General features: G+C 38.0%; 1 protein-coding gene across 1 annotated transcript; it reads right to left on the bottom strand.

Annotated features, from left to right (window-relative positions):
• Positions 1-4,902: 4,902 nt before the first annotated feature.
• LOC140153703 (monocarboxylate transporter 12-like) lies at positions 4,903-17,302 on the bottom strand. Its single transcript, XM_072176527.1, has 5 exons — positions 17,062-17,302; positions 14,375-14,679; positions 13,391-13,531; positions 11,916-12,716; positions 4,903-6,305 (listed from the first exon to the last, which is right to left on the bottom strand). Exons 2-5 carry the CDS (start codon positions 14,589-14,591, stop codon positions 6,097-6,099), a joined length of 1,368 nt encoding a protein of 455 aa, XP_072032628.1. The 5' UTR covers positions 14,592-14,679; positions 17,062-17,302; the 3' UTR covers positions 4,903-6,096.
• Between the last annotated feature and the right edge of the window lie 294 nt (positions 17,303-17,596).

Below are 17,596 nucleotides of genomic sequence, written 5' to 3'. Positions count from 1 at the left end.
TCATACTTTGGCACTATTTTTGAATTTGGAATGACTACAAATATTAAATTTGGTTTAAATTTTCTTCAAGGAAGACATGGTTTGGAATTGCTCATAAAGAGATGGGTGAAGCATTTAGTTCATAAAAGGAAAATGAATCACTCATTTTACAGCTTGAATAGCGACAATTGGACGTATTTTTGTATTACCACTGTAGGTGAATTATGTAACCTCTTAAAGCCATATTATAACATTTCCATTAGAAATAGAATTGTATTTTTTGGTATAAATTGTTAGTTTTCACTGTCAGATATGTCCTCTTTTAATTTGGGCCCATACAGACAGTCTATACAAAGAAAAGTTAATACCAATGCGAGCCACTCATTCGAAACATGTATCGTATCGGCTCTTTTGATATGTCACGACTGCCCGCACGCCATGCATGTATGTACTGTGTTATGCACATCGTGTACACGTTCGACTAATATTTCCATCGTAATAATAAAACGATGGTTCCTGCGGTTCATTCAAAATCTCGAATTTCGACAAAACTACAGCACCTAAAGTCTTGATTTTTGCAGGGTATGTTAGTTTACCTAAGTACATAACAATTGTGTAAAAACAGAATTTTGAGAAATATTGAGGGCGTCCTCATCAGCAAAGGTTATAATATGGCTTTAATCAACAAAGGAGATAATTATATCCCTTTTTCAATCATTTCACCATGCAGTTTGCTCTAAATTAAGTAGCTTGTTGTCTTCATGGCTAATCATGTTTGAGCTGTATCCAATTTTGTTACCTATGCACATATTTCCGTTGCCTTAATGACATTTTCTTGTTATGGGCTGTTCTATTTAAAATCCACACTCCCCCTGCGGAAGATTTGGAAATATCTCCCACAGGGGTAGTATGAATTTCAAATGGAATGAACACATTAGCAGCTCCACTTGAAACTCCCCCTCCCTCTGTGGAAGATTCAGGTTGAATCAATCATTCTCAGAGGGTGTATGAAATTCAAATAGAGCTGCCTAATGTGTTCATTCCATTTGAAATTCTTACTCCCCCTGTGGAAGATATATCCAAAATCATCCACAGGGGTAGTGTGGATTTTAAATGGAATAGCCCAATTTGTGTGAAATTCTATATCAATGTGTACATTTTCTTCCATGTTATTATTTTTCAGTATTGGAGAAAATAAATATTTGAAAAGTAGCAGTATTTTGTGCATGAAATGGCTACAAAGCTTAAAAGCTTTTTGTGTTTGCAAACAGGAAGCTGTTATGAATACATTTACACCATTTGTATAAGAGGAAAATAATAAATTTTATTGAAATATTTGCCAAATCACTTATTTCAAGTTCATTGTACTTTAGTATGATGCTGTGATATAATTGAATTTATTATTCAACTTACACTGAAAAAGTATTGTCAAAGTTTGGTGCTGAAAGTGTTTATATTGAAGGGGGTGTTGATGGGACTTGCTACACATGTGGATTGCCGGGGAAGACGGGTACATTTCTTCTCAAATAAATTCATATGGATCGTAATAGTAATAACTCATTTTGACATGTTTGTACCCTGTGAAGAATTACCAAAGACATCTTCCGAGTAAAGACGGAAATGTCCGAAAATATGTCATGGGTACCCGGTAAATTGCGATATCATGTACAGCGCAAGTTGTATGTTGACCTTTGTTTGGTCAAGAATCTTTGCGATTGACGTTGGTATATCGAAATCCACTGTGTAAAGGCATCCCAATGTTATAAATGTGGTATTTATTAACGGTTTTGTTTTGAATAATTGTAATGCTCAACTTACTTTATTTGCTGTGATATCAATGTGTATTTTCTTTTTAGTATAAATTGCTTGAGTATACCTTATTTAGGTTTGGATAGTGCATAGTACTCAAGCCCTGAAGAACTTATTTTATAAGTGACGTGTAATGTTTTTTTATATATATATATTTTTAGAACGTTTTACCACAAAAATTACTGATGTGAATGGTGTGAATACAATTACTGCCATGTAAAAGTTGGTGACAGGGTTGCTGACCATATGAACACTGAACACTTGATTTCCTGATCATATGGTGGCTATTCCGGTTAGAAATCCATACTTCCCCTATGGAAGACATGACCTTAATCGCCCACACAGGGTGTGTGAATTTCAAAGGGGTTACATGAATGTGTGACTCCATTTGTAAATTATTAACAACCCCTGTGTGGAAGATTAAGGCAGTGTCTTCCATAGGGGCTGTGTGGATTTCACCCCCGGGGGGGCCACTGGTCATTGACAAGGGGGTATCATGCGTGGCCAAAAATCACGTAAAGGGTCTTTTTTCACGATCAGGCACTGTACGTACGTATCGTGAATAGGGTGTCAAAAACATGGAAATTAGAGAAAAAGGGTATCTTTTTCACAACAGATTTACGTATTTAGGGTCCGTCCAGACACCAGTCCTTCATAAGTTTCATGTCCTTCATGTTTATCCCTAGACTTGACTGTGTAGTTCTCTGTTTAGTCCATAGGAAAGATTGCCGACTTCGCCCAGCTGGCCTGTTAATATTTTTCCATTAACCCATTCAATGCTACATGCACAACCCTACAACATTCAATGGTGATGTACACATGCAGTACATTGTACATGCACAGCACGTGTATACTCTGATTTTAAGAGTTTCAATTCTCCTTTATAAAGTCCAAAGTTTCTCATTTCATTTTAAAATATTTTTACTATTATTTGAATTTTCTATCTTGTATTATGGATAAAAATAAAGATTTTCAAGCTAATTTTCATGTTGTATACAATTATTTAACCACAAATATCTACGGTAGAGGATTGATTGAGTTGACCTGTGACCTATCCACAAAATAAATAAATAAAAACATGCATGTTATTATCGTCAAAAGCATCATATTTTTGTCAGAATTTTGTCACAATAAGTGATCTTGATTTTATTTAAAAAACAAATTTTAAACTTTTGAATAAATTGTGAAAACATCAAATGAATATTAAAAGGTAAGATGGATATGGTGCAGAATTAAAATACGTTTTTGGATTGGTATCAAATTCTGCAGTCATACACGAATCCTGCAAGTCTTGGCTGAACTGATTGAGCACCATGCATCTCAGTCGCTATTTACCGACTTATTTTCATCCTAATACTTTATTCAACTTATGAAATAATACCACTATTATTCATCCGATTCCTTCCAGAAGTAGGCCTTAATTGTTGTCATTTTAAGCTTTTAAAATAAATTATTAATATTATGCACTTTTCGTCTTTTCGCAATAAGGCCTAGGTCATAAAAAAAAATCTGACCACTATTTTATGATTTTTGTCTCACTTTGAAACATGATTTGTAGGTCTATAATAATCAGTAAATATTTGGAGGATGGAGAATAAATTGTCGAAACTTTAATAGGGCCTACAAAAATGATATAATTTCACATTTCTTGACTTCTTTTTCTCTATTTTCTTTTCTTCGTGTTGTTTTTTCTTAGTTAGAGTTTTGTAAATTTTCTTTTCATTTAATTCCCTCTTAGGCTCTCTGATACTATAAATCAGCTTAAAATAATGTAACGTTTATTTTGTAATTTTAAAATAGCTCATATTCTGCCCTGGTAGCAGAGCCATTCTGAGTTAGGCCTATTATTAAAGAAATCAATGAAAATGGAGCTTCAAGTAGGCCTATTACTTGCTTAGGGTGTCGAAAATATATGTTTTACTTGCTAAGGGGTAAAAAAACGCCAAAACTTGTTTAGGGTAGGATATTACACTTGTTATACTTATTTAGGGGTGTATTTTCAGTCGCTGCACATACTTGTTTAGGGTGCTTTTTGAAACTCCATGGCCACGCATGATACCCCCTTGTCAATGACCAGTGGCCCCCCCGGGATTTCACCTGGATTAGCCTATTGTTACATCAGATGATGCCTAGATGATGTGTGAATGAATTTAATGAAGACTAACGATAAATGTTTTTAAAAATTGACATAGTTTACACAGCATGCTGTTGTTTTCTTGTTTCAATTCTACGAATGAAGTTCAATATTGCGGAGAATTGTGTGATAAAGAGTAAATCAATTTCCCTCATTTCATAAGTTTGTCATGATAGTGATTGTATTTAAAGAAAATCATGGTCTACCGTAGAATTCCGTCTAGAAGCATATATGCCTCTAAACGAGGTGTTTTTTTAACGAAAGATATGAAAGGCCAATACCCTTCTCAAAAACATTGCAATAGATTGGTCTTACAAATATACATGTTTGTACAGCCGCCTTTATCAGTAATATAGTTGTTCAAACTCCAAATAACGTTTTTGTTGAGAGTGTCTGCCTCTTGTCTCTTGTGTCAAAAAAAACCTCGTTTAGAGGCATATATATGCTTGTAGACGGAATTTTACGGTATATACATTTATATTGATACATTTGCATCATATCTTGGAACATGCATTGTGCATCTGAATCTCCACTTCTGATAAATCTGATCTCAACTTCAAACCTCCCATGTGCTGTGATGTGAAGTGGACCTCAGTGACAATGTATCAAACATTGTTATCATACAAAAAATAATTATACAAAATTCCAAGTAGATGATCTATAGGCCTTGTCTCTTCTCCCTTTTATTCCATTGTATATAATGTAATAGATTGTATAGTATGTATAAAGATCTTATATTTGGGATTTCTGGTGGTTATGTATATGCACATTGATATCCTTAATAAATGGAAATATGCAAAATAAATGCAAGTAGTGTCTTTGTGTTTAATTATTATATCAATATTTAATTATAAATATTAATGACTTTATTGAATATTCTTTGTATTTACAAACCTTTGCAGTAGAGATCATCTTAAAGAAGTATTTCGTGATCCTAGCATCCTCTTACTTACATTTTTCAGCAGATTGATTACCCAAAATTTCAGTTGATTTTTTGCGTTACCGAGTTATGCATGATTATGTGTATTACACTGCTCCATAAGCCAGTGTTGTAATTTCGATCTGGTATACCAGAACGAAATTCATATTTGACGATATTTTTGCTACAAGACTTAATCTGCAAGAAAGTTTTTGCACATAAACATTATGTGGCTAGAGGCTTCCAGTTGTATAAAAATCCCATCTTTTTTTGAGAAAAGTGGGGGGATGAGGCTGTGGATCACAAAATGCCCTTTTAATTACCAAACGATAATGTGTACAAACGACCTAAACACTTTTCGAAATATCCTCCAAAATTTCAGAGCCAGCCTTCAATTTGGGTTAAAATAGTCTGAAATTGAAAATGTCTAAGTATAAGGGGCATAAAATATACCCATCTCCCCCCTAAATTTTAATGCTTCTGCTGCCAATTTACATGTCACCTGGCCAGTTCTGGAGTTGGCTATACCAGGGCAGGTGTAATCATTCTGTGAGGTTGATCGCACCTGTCTTCACAGAGAGGGCCTAGAGCTGAATGGAGGTTTCTGTCAAAAATCACCAATTACAGATGACAGTTCTGCAAGAGCAAATTACCATTCCCATATGGTATAATTCTGGTATACTCTGCGCACACTGTGTTTTAGGGTTAGGTTAGGGTTATAATTAGGGTGGGTTAGGATTAGGGTTATAATGGTTAGGGTTAGGGTTATAATTAGGGAGGGTAAAGGGTCTGTCACACTTGAACGGACTGGGTAACGATACATCGCCGTATACAAAAATATTATATCCGTGGCAAAATCTTCAGTCCGGCAGAAGATTCGTGGGATTTGGGATCCGATACTAAAATACCATCCATTTCTTAATTGTATCCGGCGATGTGTGACAGGCGATAAGTTTTGTCCATGCAAAAACTTGCAACGGACTTAACGAACATCACCTAACACGAAAGACATTTTAATGATGGTAGGATATAAAACGAACATTGACGAATAACAACGGATTTACTAAAATACCATCCGTTTCTTATACGTAGGGCTGATCTGGTGAAGTGTAACAGGCACATAGTTAGGGTTATAATTAGGGAGGGTTATGTTTTTAATTAGGGTGGGTTAGGTTTATAATTAGGGCGGGTTAGGGTTAGGGTTATACTTGTGTGTAGTGTATTCCAGAATTATTCCCTCTACATATTGCAGATTTTATACTGGTGCTGATGTTGTTACATCAGGAATGCTAGAATAGATGTAGTCTATGGACTTCAATGTTGTTTGATTTTCTGTAGGTCTATGTCTTGATTTCCAACGTTCTAGAAATGGGTCTGATAATATATTGAGTGCTAAACATAAGCCGAAGACACCACATAGAATGAGTGATGGTTGGTAGCTGCTGAACTCATCACGAAGAACGCCTGAAAGAAAACACATTAAAATTGATCAGATTCATTTCTATGTTAGTATTGTTCTTCTAATTCAGTTCGGGGGCACTGCTAATTCAAAGACGTCTCTGATATCAATTCACATACGGGGGTCTGTGATATCACATACGTCGTGCTATTTTGACAGTTCGGCGCTAGATGCAGCACATCGGCACGAAGGTGAATGTATCAGAATATGCTTTCCTATGTTTAGCAAATATCTGTAACGAGATGTTATAGTATATGGATTTATGTAATACCGCCCAGCCATATACACCGCGATGTTACTTAGCTAATAAAGTACCGCCCATCCGGGCTTCTACAACATGGCCGATTTAGATAAAACCAAAAAAAAAAAAAAAAAAAAAAAAAAAAAAAGGACGCCACATCATACTCTGGACTGACCACAAGCCCCTTGTATCCATCACAAAGAAACCATTGACCGCTGCACCCAAACGCCTACAGAATCTTCTGCTGAGAATGAACAAGTATGACTTTGAAATCCGCTACATGCCAGGAAAAGAGCTCATACTCGCAGACACCCTCTCGCGTGCATATTTGGAGAACACTGACCGTTCACAAACAGAGACTAGTATTGAGAGTATTCATACCGCTGACTATCTACACTTGACAGAGAGCACACGCAAGGAACTGCAAGATGCCACCGCACAGGATACAGAACTCTCGCATGTAATCAGATACATCCAGCACGGTTGGCCTGAGAAACCTCATGAATGCACTCCTGAAGCAAGACCGTATTTCAATATTCGTGACGAGCTGTCATATCACGACGAGATCATTGTCAAAGGATTACGCTGCTTCATTCCTACATCCATGAGACCCAAGATTCGCAACAAGCTCCACGCTGCACATACAGGGATTCAGAGCACAATCAGATACGCAAGAGAGACTGTATACTGGCCAGGGATGACTAGTGAACTCAAAGACATAGTCAGCAAATGCGAGACATGTAACACTTACCCCCAAAATCAGCAGAAAGAACCTATGATAAGACATAAAATCCCAGAGTATCCATGGGAAGAAATTGCTTGTGATATATTCACCCTCAACGGACAAGACTATCTCTGCACCGTAGATTACTTCTCCGACTACTTTGAGATAGACAGATTGACAGGCAAGAAAGACGCAACAGCCATCATAAGACTCTTAAAGAAACATTTCGCAAGCCATGGTATTCCGGCGCGATTCTTTAGTGACAATGGTCCTCCATTTAATTCCCAACAGTTTGCTGAGTTTGCTTCAGAATACGGTTTTTCACATTCTACCAGCTCACCGACATATGCCCAAAGTAATGGTAAAGCAGAAAACGCGGTGAAGATCGCTAAGCAGCTACTCAAGAGAGCGAAGAAGGACAATGGAGATATCTACTTAAGTCTACTAATTTGGAGGAATACTCCATCTGAAGGGCTAGAAAGCTCGCCCGCCCAGAGACTTTTTGGTCGCCGTACTAAAACAAACCTACCCACACGCAAAGAACTTTTGCAACCCAAAATAGTGGAGAATGTAGTAGACAAGAAAGCTAAGCAGAAAGCCAAGCAAGAACACTACTACAATAGAGGTAGCAAAGAATTAGCACCTCTTAAAGCAGGTGATACAGTGAGAATCAGACCCACTACTGGAAATACTGAGTGGGAGAAAGCCAAAGTACAATCCCAAGTGAATATCAGGTCATACGAGGTCATCACAGAAGACAGTCGCGTATACCGCAGAAACCGCAAGCAAAAGAAAAAAAACGCAAGAATCATTCTGTAAAGCCCCAGAACCTGACTTCCCATTCAGCAATGCGCATGATTCGCTAGACAACGCGCAGAGTAACCCAGCTGAAACGCAAGCTAAACCTACAGTGAAAATGAAACAACCATCAGAACCACTGAGGCGTAGTAGCAGAACGCATAGAGCACCTAAGCATCTAGAGGAGTATGTGTGCAACTAAAAAGGAGAGACAAGGACATTATAGACAATTAAAAGCACACTTGTTAGTTTGTTAAACTTTGTTTATTGTTAACTGTTGAACAGTTTATTGTTGCTAAAAACAATTGGTCAAAAAAAAAAAAAAAAAAAAAAAATGACACAGGTCTAGAATTCACACTGGTTCATAATATCAAGTGCCATAATACCTTTTGTGTATTACACTCTTCCAGTATTATAATATTATGGTTTTGATACTGAGAACACAGGAGGATTCTCTTCTTTTCATTATGAAAGGAAAGGTGTAACGAGATGTTAGGCAAAGTAAAAAATAAAACATGTTTCACGTCCGGGTTTTTGAAAAAAAAGGAGGAAGAGGGGGCTTTTTATTTTCTATTTTTTATCGCAAAATTGGTGTAAATACCCATACTTAGAGCTGTTTTAGCGTACAATCCGTACATACAATAATGCCTGGAAAAAGAAGGAGGCCCTTTTTTATTTGTTGTTCTGAGAGTTACACCCCCTCTAATGATCACAAAACCTTCCTAAAATATTTCTTGTATCTTAACAAGGTTATAGAAAGCATCCCAACTTCCTAGACATATTTTTTGAAAAGTTATAACTGAATTTCAAAAAATAAAAATTTATTTGAGAAAACCTCAAAAAAGGAAGCGGGAGGGGACGTGAAACATGTTTATTTTTTTATTTGGCCTTATAGTATATGGATTTATGTAATACCGCCCAGCCATATACACCGCGATGTTACTTAGCTAATAAAGTACCGCCCATCCGGGCTTCTACAACATGGCCGATTTAGATAAAACCACGTTGACTTTATAGCCTGATTATTATTATATATTATGCGACTCATAGCCTCCTGATTACTCTAATATGATATGCATTAGAGCGGGCATATTACAATATCTATCTGTGCAAACATCATATCTATCTGTGCAAATTCTGACAAATGGTCTCAGAAAATACTTAGATTGCAAAATCGAGCCATTTACGGCCCAAATCCAACGTTTTGAAGTAAAAAAAATCCCAATTCACAGGAGTGAATATTTTGGCAAGGAAAACAATGTGGGGACAAGGAATTTTTTGCCAGTCAACGAGGGGGGAGGGGAGCGATATTTGGCACGCATTGTGGCGGCACGCTGGCGGCACCTTTTCAAAAATATGTTCAAAAATGACTTGGGGGGGGAAATGGTAGGCCCTATGGAAACGTTCAGGCCTAACCTCGTGGCCTGACTCTTCTTGCACACGTGCATGGGGATGAATTCGGATAAATATGGACACTTGTATTTTATTAATAGGGGTGGGGTTATGTTATGATCAGGTGGCTCAAAATAGATCAACAAATTACGGTAAACCAGGCGCGTGCCCAGGGGGTTGGGCTTTGGGGCCTGCAGCCCCCGGGTCTTAAAAAAAGAGGGAGACAGAGAGAGAAGGGAGAGGGAAGAGAGTGAGGGAAGAGGAAGGGGAGTGACAGAGAAGTGGCATAGCCAGGCCCGTACGCAGTATTTCTTTTAGGTGGTGTTGATTTTAAAATGTGGACCTTTTTCCAGGGGGTGGTGCGATTTTGTAAAAAGTGGACCTTCTACCCAAAACTTTGGACTTATTTGACTAAAAAAGCATAAAAAAACTTTTTTTTTCTTTTGCCACACCGCACGCCCCTCCCCTTCGTACGGGCCTGGGCAAAGCCAGTGGGGCAGTAAGGTATATAGACAGTGCCCCCTAAAAAATCGAAGGGGTGGAAAAGGAGGGAAAAGGAAAAGGCCCTTTTTCGGTCTAATTTCCCAAAATTGAAAGAAATATCCCGAAAACTGAAAACAAAAATTAAAATAATACCAATACCGGGACGAAAATATTACAAAAATCGGCACAAAATATTAGCAAAACTGGGATGAAAATTTTGTTTTGCCACAGCCACCTAGCCTCATTTCAATGTCCGGGCATGTTTAGGCAAAAGAAAGGCAGAAAAGTGGAAAGAAAACAAGGAAGAAAAAAGAAGAAGAGTACGTTCTGAGTCATTGCGCATCATATGTTCATGCTTGAAATTTGTGACACGGAAATCGCATCCACTGGAAATCCGTTCTAAAATACATATTATGCATTATCATGACATGATGATATGGCCTATAGGCTATGCTTAATCATGATGGTCGGAAAAATAAGTTAATAATAGGGGCCTAATGTAAAATGTTTTTAGTTTGAGGATAATATCCCCCCTCACAACTCGGGTCCGTTGAAATCTATTATGCCGAAAATAATACCAATAAATAACTTTTACACAAAATGACTTTATTGTGCCTTTCATTAATTTTTTGAAAAGTTCCCAACTTCTGAGGGAGCACATCCCCCTCAGGTACCCTTCTCCGTCAAAAAGAAAAGGCTAACTTGCAAGTATCCATATAGGCCTAATTGAGTAGGTTCATACCCATAACATTTGCGGCCCAGAAGTCAGGTCCGCAGGAAATTTGTATGAATTACAGGCCTATCATTCATAAATATATGCCTATAAGCCTATTATAGCATATCCCCCTCAAGCACCCCTAGCGTTAAAACAAAAAGGCTACACTTAGGCTGAATTGTAGGAGTTATTGAGCACACGTATTCATTTAAAACTTAAATTTGCGGGTCAGTTGGAAATCTGTAAAAAGTATTATGTTCCGAAAATAACCAATAAACATGTTGCACCAAATGGCTTCATTGGGCCTTCACATTGAAAAAAATTGTCTAATTCGCCCCTCAGCTGCCGCGCCGCGCCGATGTTCAACATTTTGAAATTTTGTTCAGTTCAGCCCCCGGCGGTCTCGGAATCTAGAAACGCCCTGTAAATAATAACGATGATAATAATTTTAGGAAATAAAAATGTTTTAACGAAATAGTGAATAAAAATGCTTCTAGTTTCTTCTTGGTATTGGTTGAAATTGTTTCCATGAGTCGGGGCCTGAACAATTAATTTACTACTCCCATAAATGTTGCAGTTCAAGTATAATACTCTATGAAATATTAATGTAGACAGCATTGTTGAACTCGTTGCTATCTGCTGAAGACAGCACTACTGAACTCATTGATATTTACTGAAGCAGCACTGTTGAGCTTATTAATAGCTACTCATTGATATCAACCAATTACAGCACTGACGAACTCATTACTATCCACCATATACAGCATTGTTGAATTCATTGCCATATACTGAAGACAGCAGCTTTGTTGAACTTATTGATATTTACTGAAAACAAACAGTATTGTTGAAATCATTGCTATCTACTTAAGATAGCAAGTATTTTTAATTACTATCTACTGAAGAAAGCATTGTTGAACTCATTGATATCTTCTGACGACATTATTGTTGAAATCATTGTTATCTACTGAAGACAGCATTGTTGAACACAATGCTGTCTACTGAAGATAGCACTGTTGAATTCATTGCTATAGTACCAAATACAGCACTGTTGAACTAATTGATATCTACTGAAGATAGCAATGTTCAACTCATTGATATCTACCAACAACTACATTGTTGAACTCATTACTATCTACAGAAGACATCATTGTTGATCAACCAAATATAGCACTGCTGCACTGTATCTTTATATACATAACTTCGTTACTTCATTTGTTATTACTATATTAGTAACCTATTTTAATAGGTGTTAAAACACTTACCGCCACCATATATGCATACAAAACTCCCTACCCCACGGCCAAGTAATGTCCATGCTATTGCACCAGATGAACTTTCTTTAGAGCCGCCAGAGTGTGCCACTATGACAATAATAAATGTACTAGTGACGCCCCAACCAATTCCATACAAGCCAGCGAGTACGGCTAGTCCTGCAAAATTCTCCATGAAAGTCATCAGGATAGAAACAGTTCCTGATAAGATTGATGCTGCACCAGCTAAACTTGAAGCTGATATAACATTCTTATCTACCAGATATCCAAAAGGTATCAATCTGGCGGTAAGACTGCATGCAGCCACAGTTGACATTAGTAACGGTGATTTGATGTCCGTGATACCGACACTTTCAGAATACGGGATGATATATATCAGCAGAGATACAAACCCACCGTATAAAAAGCCGTTGATAACGCTTTGAAAAATAAATCGTACTTTACGAAATAATACTAAATCAAAATCCTTCACTATATCTTTTAAAATGCTGTTATTATTTGTTATTTTCTCATCATTTTTGACATCAATTGGGTGTCCATCTTGTGTTTTGACGTTCTTCGGAGATCGCAAAAGAGCACCGCAAACACAGATATTAGCCGTAATCGCCGATACAATTTGCAAAGCTCCTCTCAAGCCAAAGTAATCGATGAGAACTTTGGTAAATGGTGGAAATATAAAGAAAGCTATTGCTGGAGCTATACTAAACAGTCCATTAGCGAAGGCAAAACGTTTGTTGAAATGGCGAACATAATAAGACGAAGATGTCTGGAAGACAACACTCATTCCAATACCTGCATAGACAAGATGACAAAATTTATATATAAGCCGTGTCATTAATATCCACATTTCACCGCGACCACATGCCGTTTATAAACAATGGGGAAAAATTAAGCAACGATCGTAGCCACTTACCAGTGGCGTAGCGTCATAGTGCACGTGCCCCCCACCCCCTCCGAATCGATCTGAAATTCTAAGAAATCCCATAGTGCCAAAAACACGGTTTGTGCCCCCCCCATCAGACATGGTGCCCCCATCATGGTCGGTGCCCCCCCCACGCCACTGCCACTCACGTGGGTACATCGATCAATGCCCGGGGTAAATTTTACTTTGAACTAATATAGGAGCAAAAACAATACCGAGCTGAAAACATACGAAAACAAAGTAAATAATAGGGCCTTCAATTTTATATATAAATGGTGAAAACTTTTCGGCATGTGGGGGGGGGGGGGCAATGTGGGAATACCCCCTGACTGATTTGAATAGAAAGTATTAGAAAATAACAGTAATTGTTTGAAAACAAAGGTTCAGTTTATACCAGAAATGGCGAAAACATTGAAATATTGAAACAAAACAAAGATGTGTGTCTTACAATCTTGGATATCATAATCAACACATGTCCTTTATAGGGCCTAAATATTATTTTTTCTACCGTTTTTAGCATGAATGGTTAGAGGCCTATACGTACCAAGAATGGGGAGTATCACATAAAGATACCAGAAATGTGTGGCTAAACTTGCTGCCATTAGACAGGTAGATGCTATCATCCCTGCTCCTATAACGGTGACCCTGTACGTCAAACGATTACCTAATGCTGACGACACTGGTGCTGAACAAGCAAAAGGGAAATCACATTAACATGTAGGCCTATGCTCATATTTTGAAAGATGGTTAGCTCATCAAACACAATACATTTTATACAAAACGTTTGAATTTCAGGTTAAGTAAAGGGCATAGAACGTTTTACTAACACTTATTTATAGAGCACATTTTGACGACATGATGTAAAACATTTGATTAACATTTGTATCAAGCCCGGGGACTGTAGTCGAATCATAATAGCAGAAATGTATTATTTCTAATCCAGTGAAGCCTATTCACTGGACGTTTAGTTTCAAAGTCTTGCACTCTTCGTTTTCAACATTATTGTTTTTGTAACAACCTCCTGTTTACCACAGATGATGCTGGTTGCTCAAAAACGCGGTTGCCAGTCCTTTTCAAAAAAGTTAGTGATAAAGATTGTATTGCCCCTCCCTGTTCATTGCACGTTCAGAAACAAATTGGTACAATTCTCTGGCACCACGGACATCATATATATATATATAGGCCTACTCAACACCTTGCAAGAATTGTACATCAACTTATGTTGGAGAGACGGGAAGGAAGTTTGGTGAGCGGAGAAAAGGACAACGGGCAGGGGCAAAAGTATAAGAACTCGAGCGTGAACTCGAGCTACCACAAAGACATCTCAATCAAAAGGTTAACAAATCCGCCATCACATAATGGAGACTCATATCATAGTCTGAGAGCAGACTAAGGTGCTAGGCAAGGAGACGGACATATATAACCGATGGGTCAAAGAGGCAATACAGATCAGGAAACGAGACAACATTATGAACAGAGACGAGGGGCAATACATTCGTGTATGTTGAACTCATTGATATCAACTTACATGTCACGTATGCTACCATCACAAATAAAGTTGCAGCCCAGGCAGTTTGAGAGGCACTTACGCTGAAATGATCTTCCCATTTTATCATTAGCATGCCTAAAACTGACCAAAATCCATCCAATATGAATCGCATCAGAAAGCAGCTTCCAAGTATTACCCATGCGTAGCCATGATCAATCTGTGTCTTTTGTCGCTGCGGTGTCTTCAAGGAACACATTTTGGAGGTCACAGTAGTAGAGTGCAAAATCACTGTAGGCCTATACGTTAATTTGCCGTCATAACGGAAGTTTTGCTCATCGCTGCCTCTGTAAACATAAAAGAGAGAATGTGTGAGAGAGGAGAGAGATTGGGGGCGGAGAGAGAGAGAGAGCCACATATAAATTGGGGACGACGTCAGTTTTGTGAGTGAGAACTAAAACGACCGAAATTATGACTCAGTTACTGACGTATTCTTCTTTGTAGATATCATATCTGTTTTGAACGAAAAAAAGTTGTAAAAAAAAAAAAGATGTCAAAACCAAATTTTTTCACAAGCTTGAAGACTTAAAGTAGGCCTATAATAGATTATCATTTGCAGAAGCAGAGATATGAGTGTTTAGGCAAAACGTTTTGAATTGCCGATGACATTTGTCATTCTTCTGGCCGGATCTTCTTCACTTCACTGGAGGTGTCCATGTTAAAATGTTACTAGAACTAGGCCTATATGCAAAGGTCATGTTTGTTAAAAGGTTATACTGTTCAACTGTTGTACTTTAGTATATCAAGTTCGACCTCGGTCAGAAGTTGCGATGAATCTACTCCACTGGGTATGGTCTTGCATTGTGTGGTGTCCCAGAAGACAAGCTGCAAGACGCGGACTCCTGTCATCTTGCATTATGAGCAACAAAGTTTAGGCGTCTCCCTCTGAGGGGAAAGTCGGTTGCCATCCAAGGTGGGGTGGTCTTAGATCTGATGTAGCACACAGTGACATCGCCCCGATGTCTTCATAGTAGAAATCGCCATGGTAGGGTGAATCCACAGCCACCCATGACCATTTTATTCGGACCTTATGAGATGCATATTATTAGCGAAGTGACCTGACTAAGGCTACTGAATAGACGGGTAATTGATTTCTCGCTCTGTGAGCAAGCTTGTATACGACATTGCGGTCAATGGTTATACTCTCTCCACTTGAGTGAGTGCCGATATAGCCTGCTGCGCGCTGTAGTCCATATTGGACCAAGGCAATATACAATTGATAGTTTTGGGCAATTTTTTAGTTCAAAGCGCACGGCCAATTTTCAAAGCGCACGCCAGCGACTATAATATCTGTTCAACACGTATTTTCAAGTGTATGAGACCACATCTGGTTTCTTGAGAAAAATTCATTTACGGGAGATATTCATCATTTTTTAACCCAGTATCCGAAGATTTTCGTCTGATATCAAAATCGTGCATAGCAATTCATGTGTATGGATCCCGTGTATTCATTTTAATGTCTCTGCTGCACCAAATAATTATTAGCCAGGCGATGTCGGTGTGTAGCAGCAGTATAGAGTCTTGCTTCGATTTTGTGTGTGTTCAACGGTTAACGTAGGCCTACATTTAGCACCATATAAAAGGATGCTCCACTACAGCTCGAAATTAAGTTGCTCGGACTTTGAGATGGTCATATAGATAGTAGGCCTGCAATCTTTAATTGCAGGCTTCCCAGGCTATATATATAGGAATTTCCTAATTTAAAAGTCCCTTTCCGTTTCATCCATATGGAGATTCACCAACCCATGCATGCGCCAAGGTATTGAAAATCCTCAACTTGCTCCACGCAGTTACCATCCCGGTGCAGTTTTGTCAGTTGGGTCTTTCACGCTGTCGGTGATTTTTATGGTAATTTAGCCTCTTCCAAAACCCGACCGAGCGACCTACACTTGTAGCTACTTGTCCGTGGTGGCCTACGTTGTGATTTCTTTTCAATATGCTTGTTTGTGAGTAGTGTGCACGTTATTAAAAAGTTCAATATTTTGGTGCGGCCTTCTGCAATCAAGACATTTAAAAATCGTACATAATGTACGATTTCCTTCAAATTTTAGATTTGTTATTAAACTCAAAATGCTGAAATAATACTAGTAATAATAGTCAGGAAGGCTTTCTGTCCATTATGAGGTGAAATAACAAGGTATTAAAAGTGAAAGAAATCCTACTTATTTTGGCAGTTAAACATGCGGCTCTATAGGAAGACATAATCGAACTTTGCTCTGTTGACCTACAAACATGACACATTTGACTGACTCCATTAAAGGTGCAAATTTGCCAAAACAACAGGTTTGAAAAAAAAAATTATCCAATTTCATATTAAATATAGGCTACGATCGTACATTTATAGCTTTGAGGAAATGTTTGTTACTTTTACCTGGTACCCGTACCGGTCTTGCAAAACAAAATCCGCCAGGCCAGGAATAGTTCGTGGGGTGCGGATTTTCTTAATGTAGACCTTTTTAAAGATCGGATTTTTCTTTAAAAAGAGTCTGTTCTGTTCCAACGCAGACCTTTCCCGGAATTTTCATTACCTACAGATTCATAACGGAATTTTGCAGATAACGGAATTTTGCAGATAACGGAATTTTGTAGATAACGGAATTTTGTAGATAACGGAACAGATAACGGAATTTTGTAGATAACGGAACAGATAACGGAATTTTGATTATTACCTTACAGACTCCAGATCGATCGTCTATGTGAAATATTCATTGGTAAAGCAATACAATGTCACGGTATAAAGCTTAGAAACACAGTTTTTGTTTGATTCGTTGTTGTTTTCGATGCCGGCACTCGGGTTCATTATGAAGACAAAATGATATGACAAACAAATTGGAAACTGCGTGGGTGTCAAGGTTTCGCACTTCATTGCATAATACAGTTCATTCAAGGTTTGTACGTGTAACGTGTTTGTAGTCTGAACCGGAATGGAATTACTAAGGCCTAGTATTTTGCTGGCTTAGACCCGGCCCGGGCTTAGACGAAGATTATTTATGTAATTATTAGAGCTTATTCGTCTGTCTCGACGGTTATGTCCTTGGTGTGTCAGATCTTTGGAACTGTCAGGATTCTAGAATTCTGACGGGTGTCAGAATTCTGGAATTCCGACAGCTGTCAAAAAGTTGGAATTATTTTGTAACGTCGGGTTCATGTTATTTTCTTAATCAATGTTAAAAGCGATATTCTGAAGGGGGAAAACCCCGATTT

Source organism: Amphiura filiformis, chromosome 5 (genome assembly GCF_039555335.1).
Source record: "Amphiura filiformis chromosome 5, Afil_fr2py, whole genome shotgun sequence".
Lineage (NCBI taxonomy): Eukaryota > Metazoa > Echinodermata > Ophiuroidea > Amphilepidida > Amphiuridae > Amphiura > Amphiura filiformis.
Note: the sequence above shows the minus strand (reverse complement) of the source record. Positions and strands in the feature narration are given on the sequence as shown.

What these genes read in the sequence shown, in the direction of transcription:
- LOC140153703 (XM_072176527.1), bottom strand. Translation starts at nt 14,591, where the DNA reads ATGTGTTCCTTGAAGACACCGCAGCGACAAAAGACACAGATTGATCAT. An exon ending in GATGGTAGCATACGTGACAT is followed by an intron (nt 13,532 to 14,374) that starts GTAAGTTGATAT and finishes TTGCTTGTTCAG; the next exon opens with CACCAGTGTCGTCAGCATTA. An exon ending in TGTGATACTCCCCATTCTTG is followed by an intron (nt 12,717 to 13,390) that starts GTACGTATAGGC and finishes TTGTCTATGCAG; the next exon opens with GTATTGGAATGAGTGTTGTC.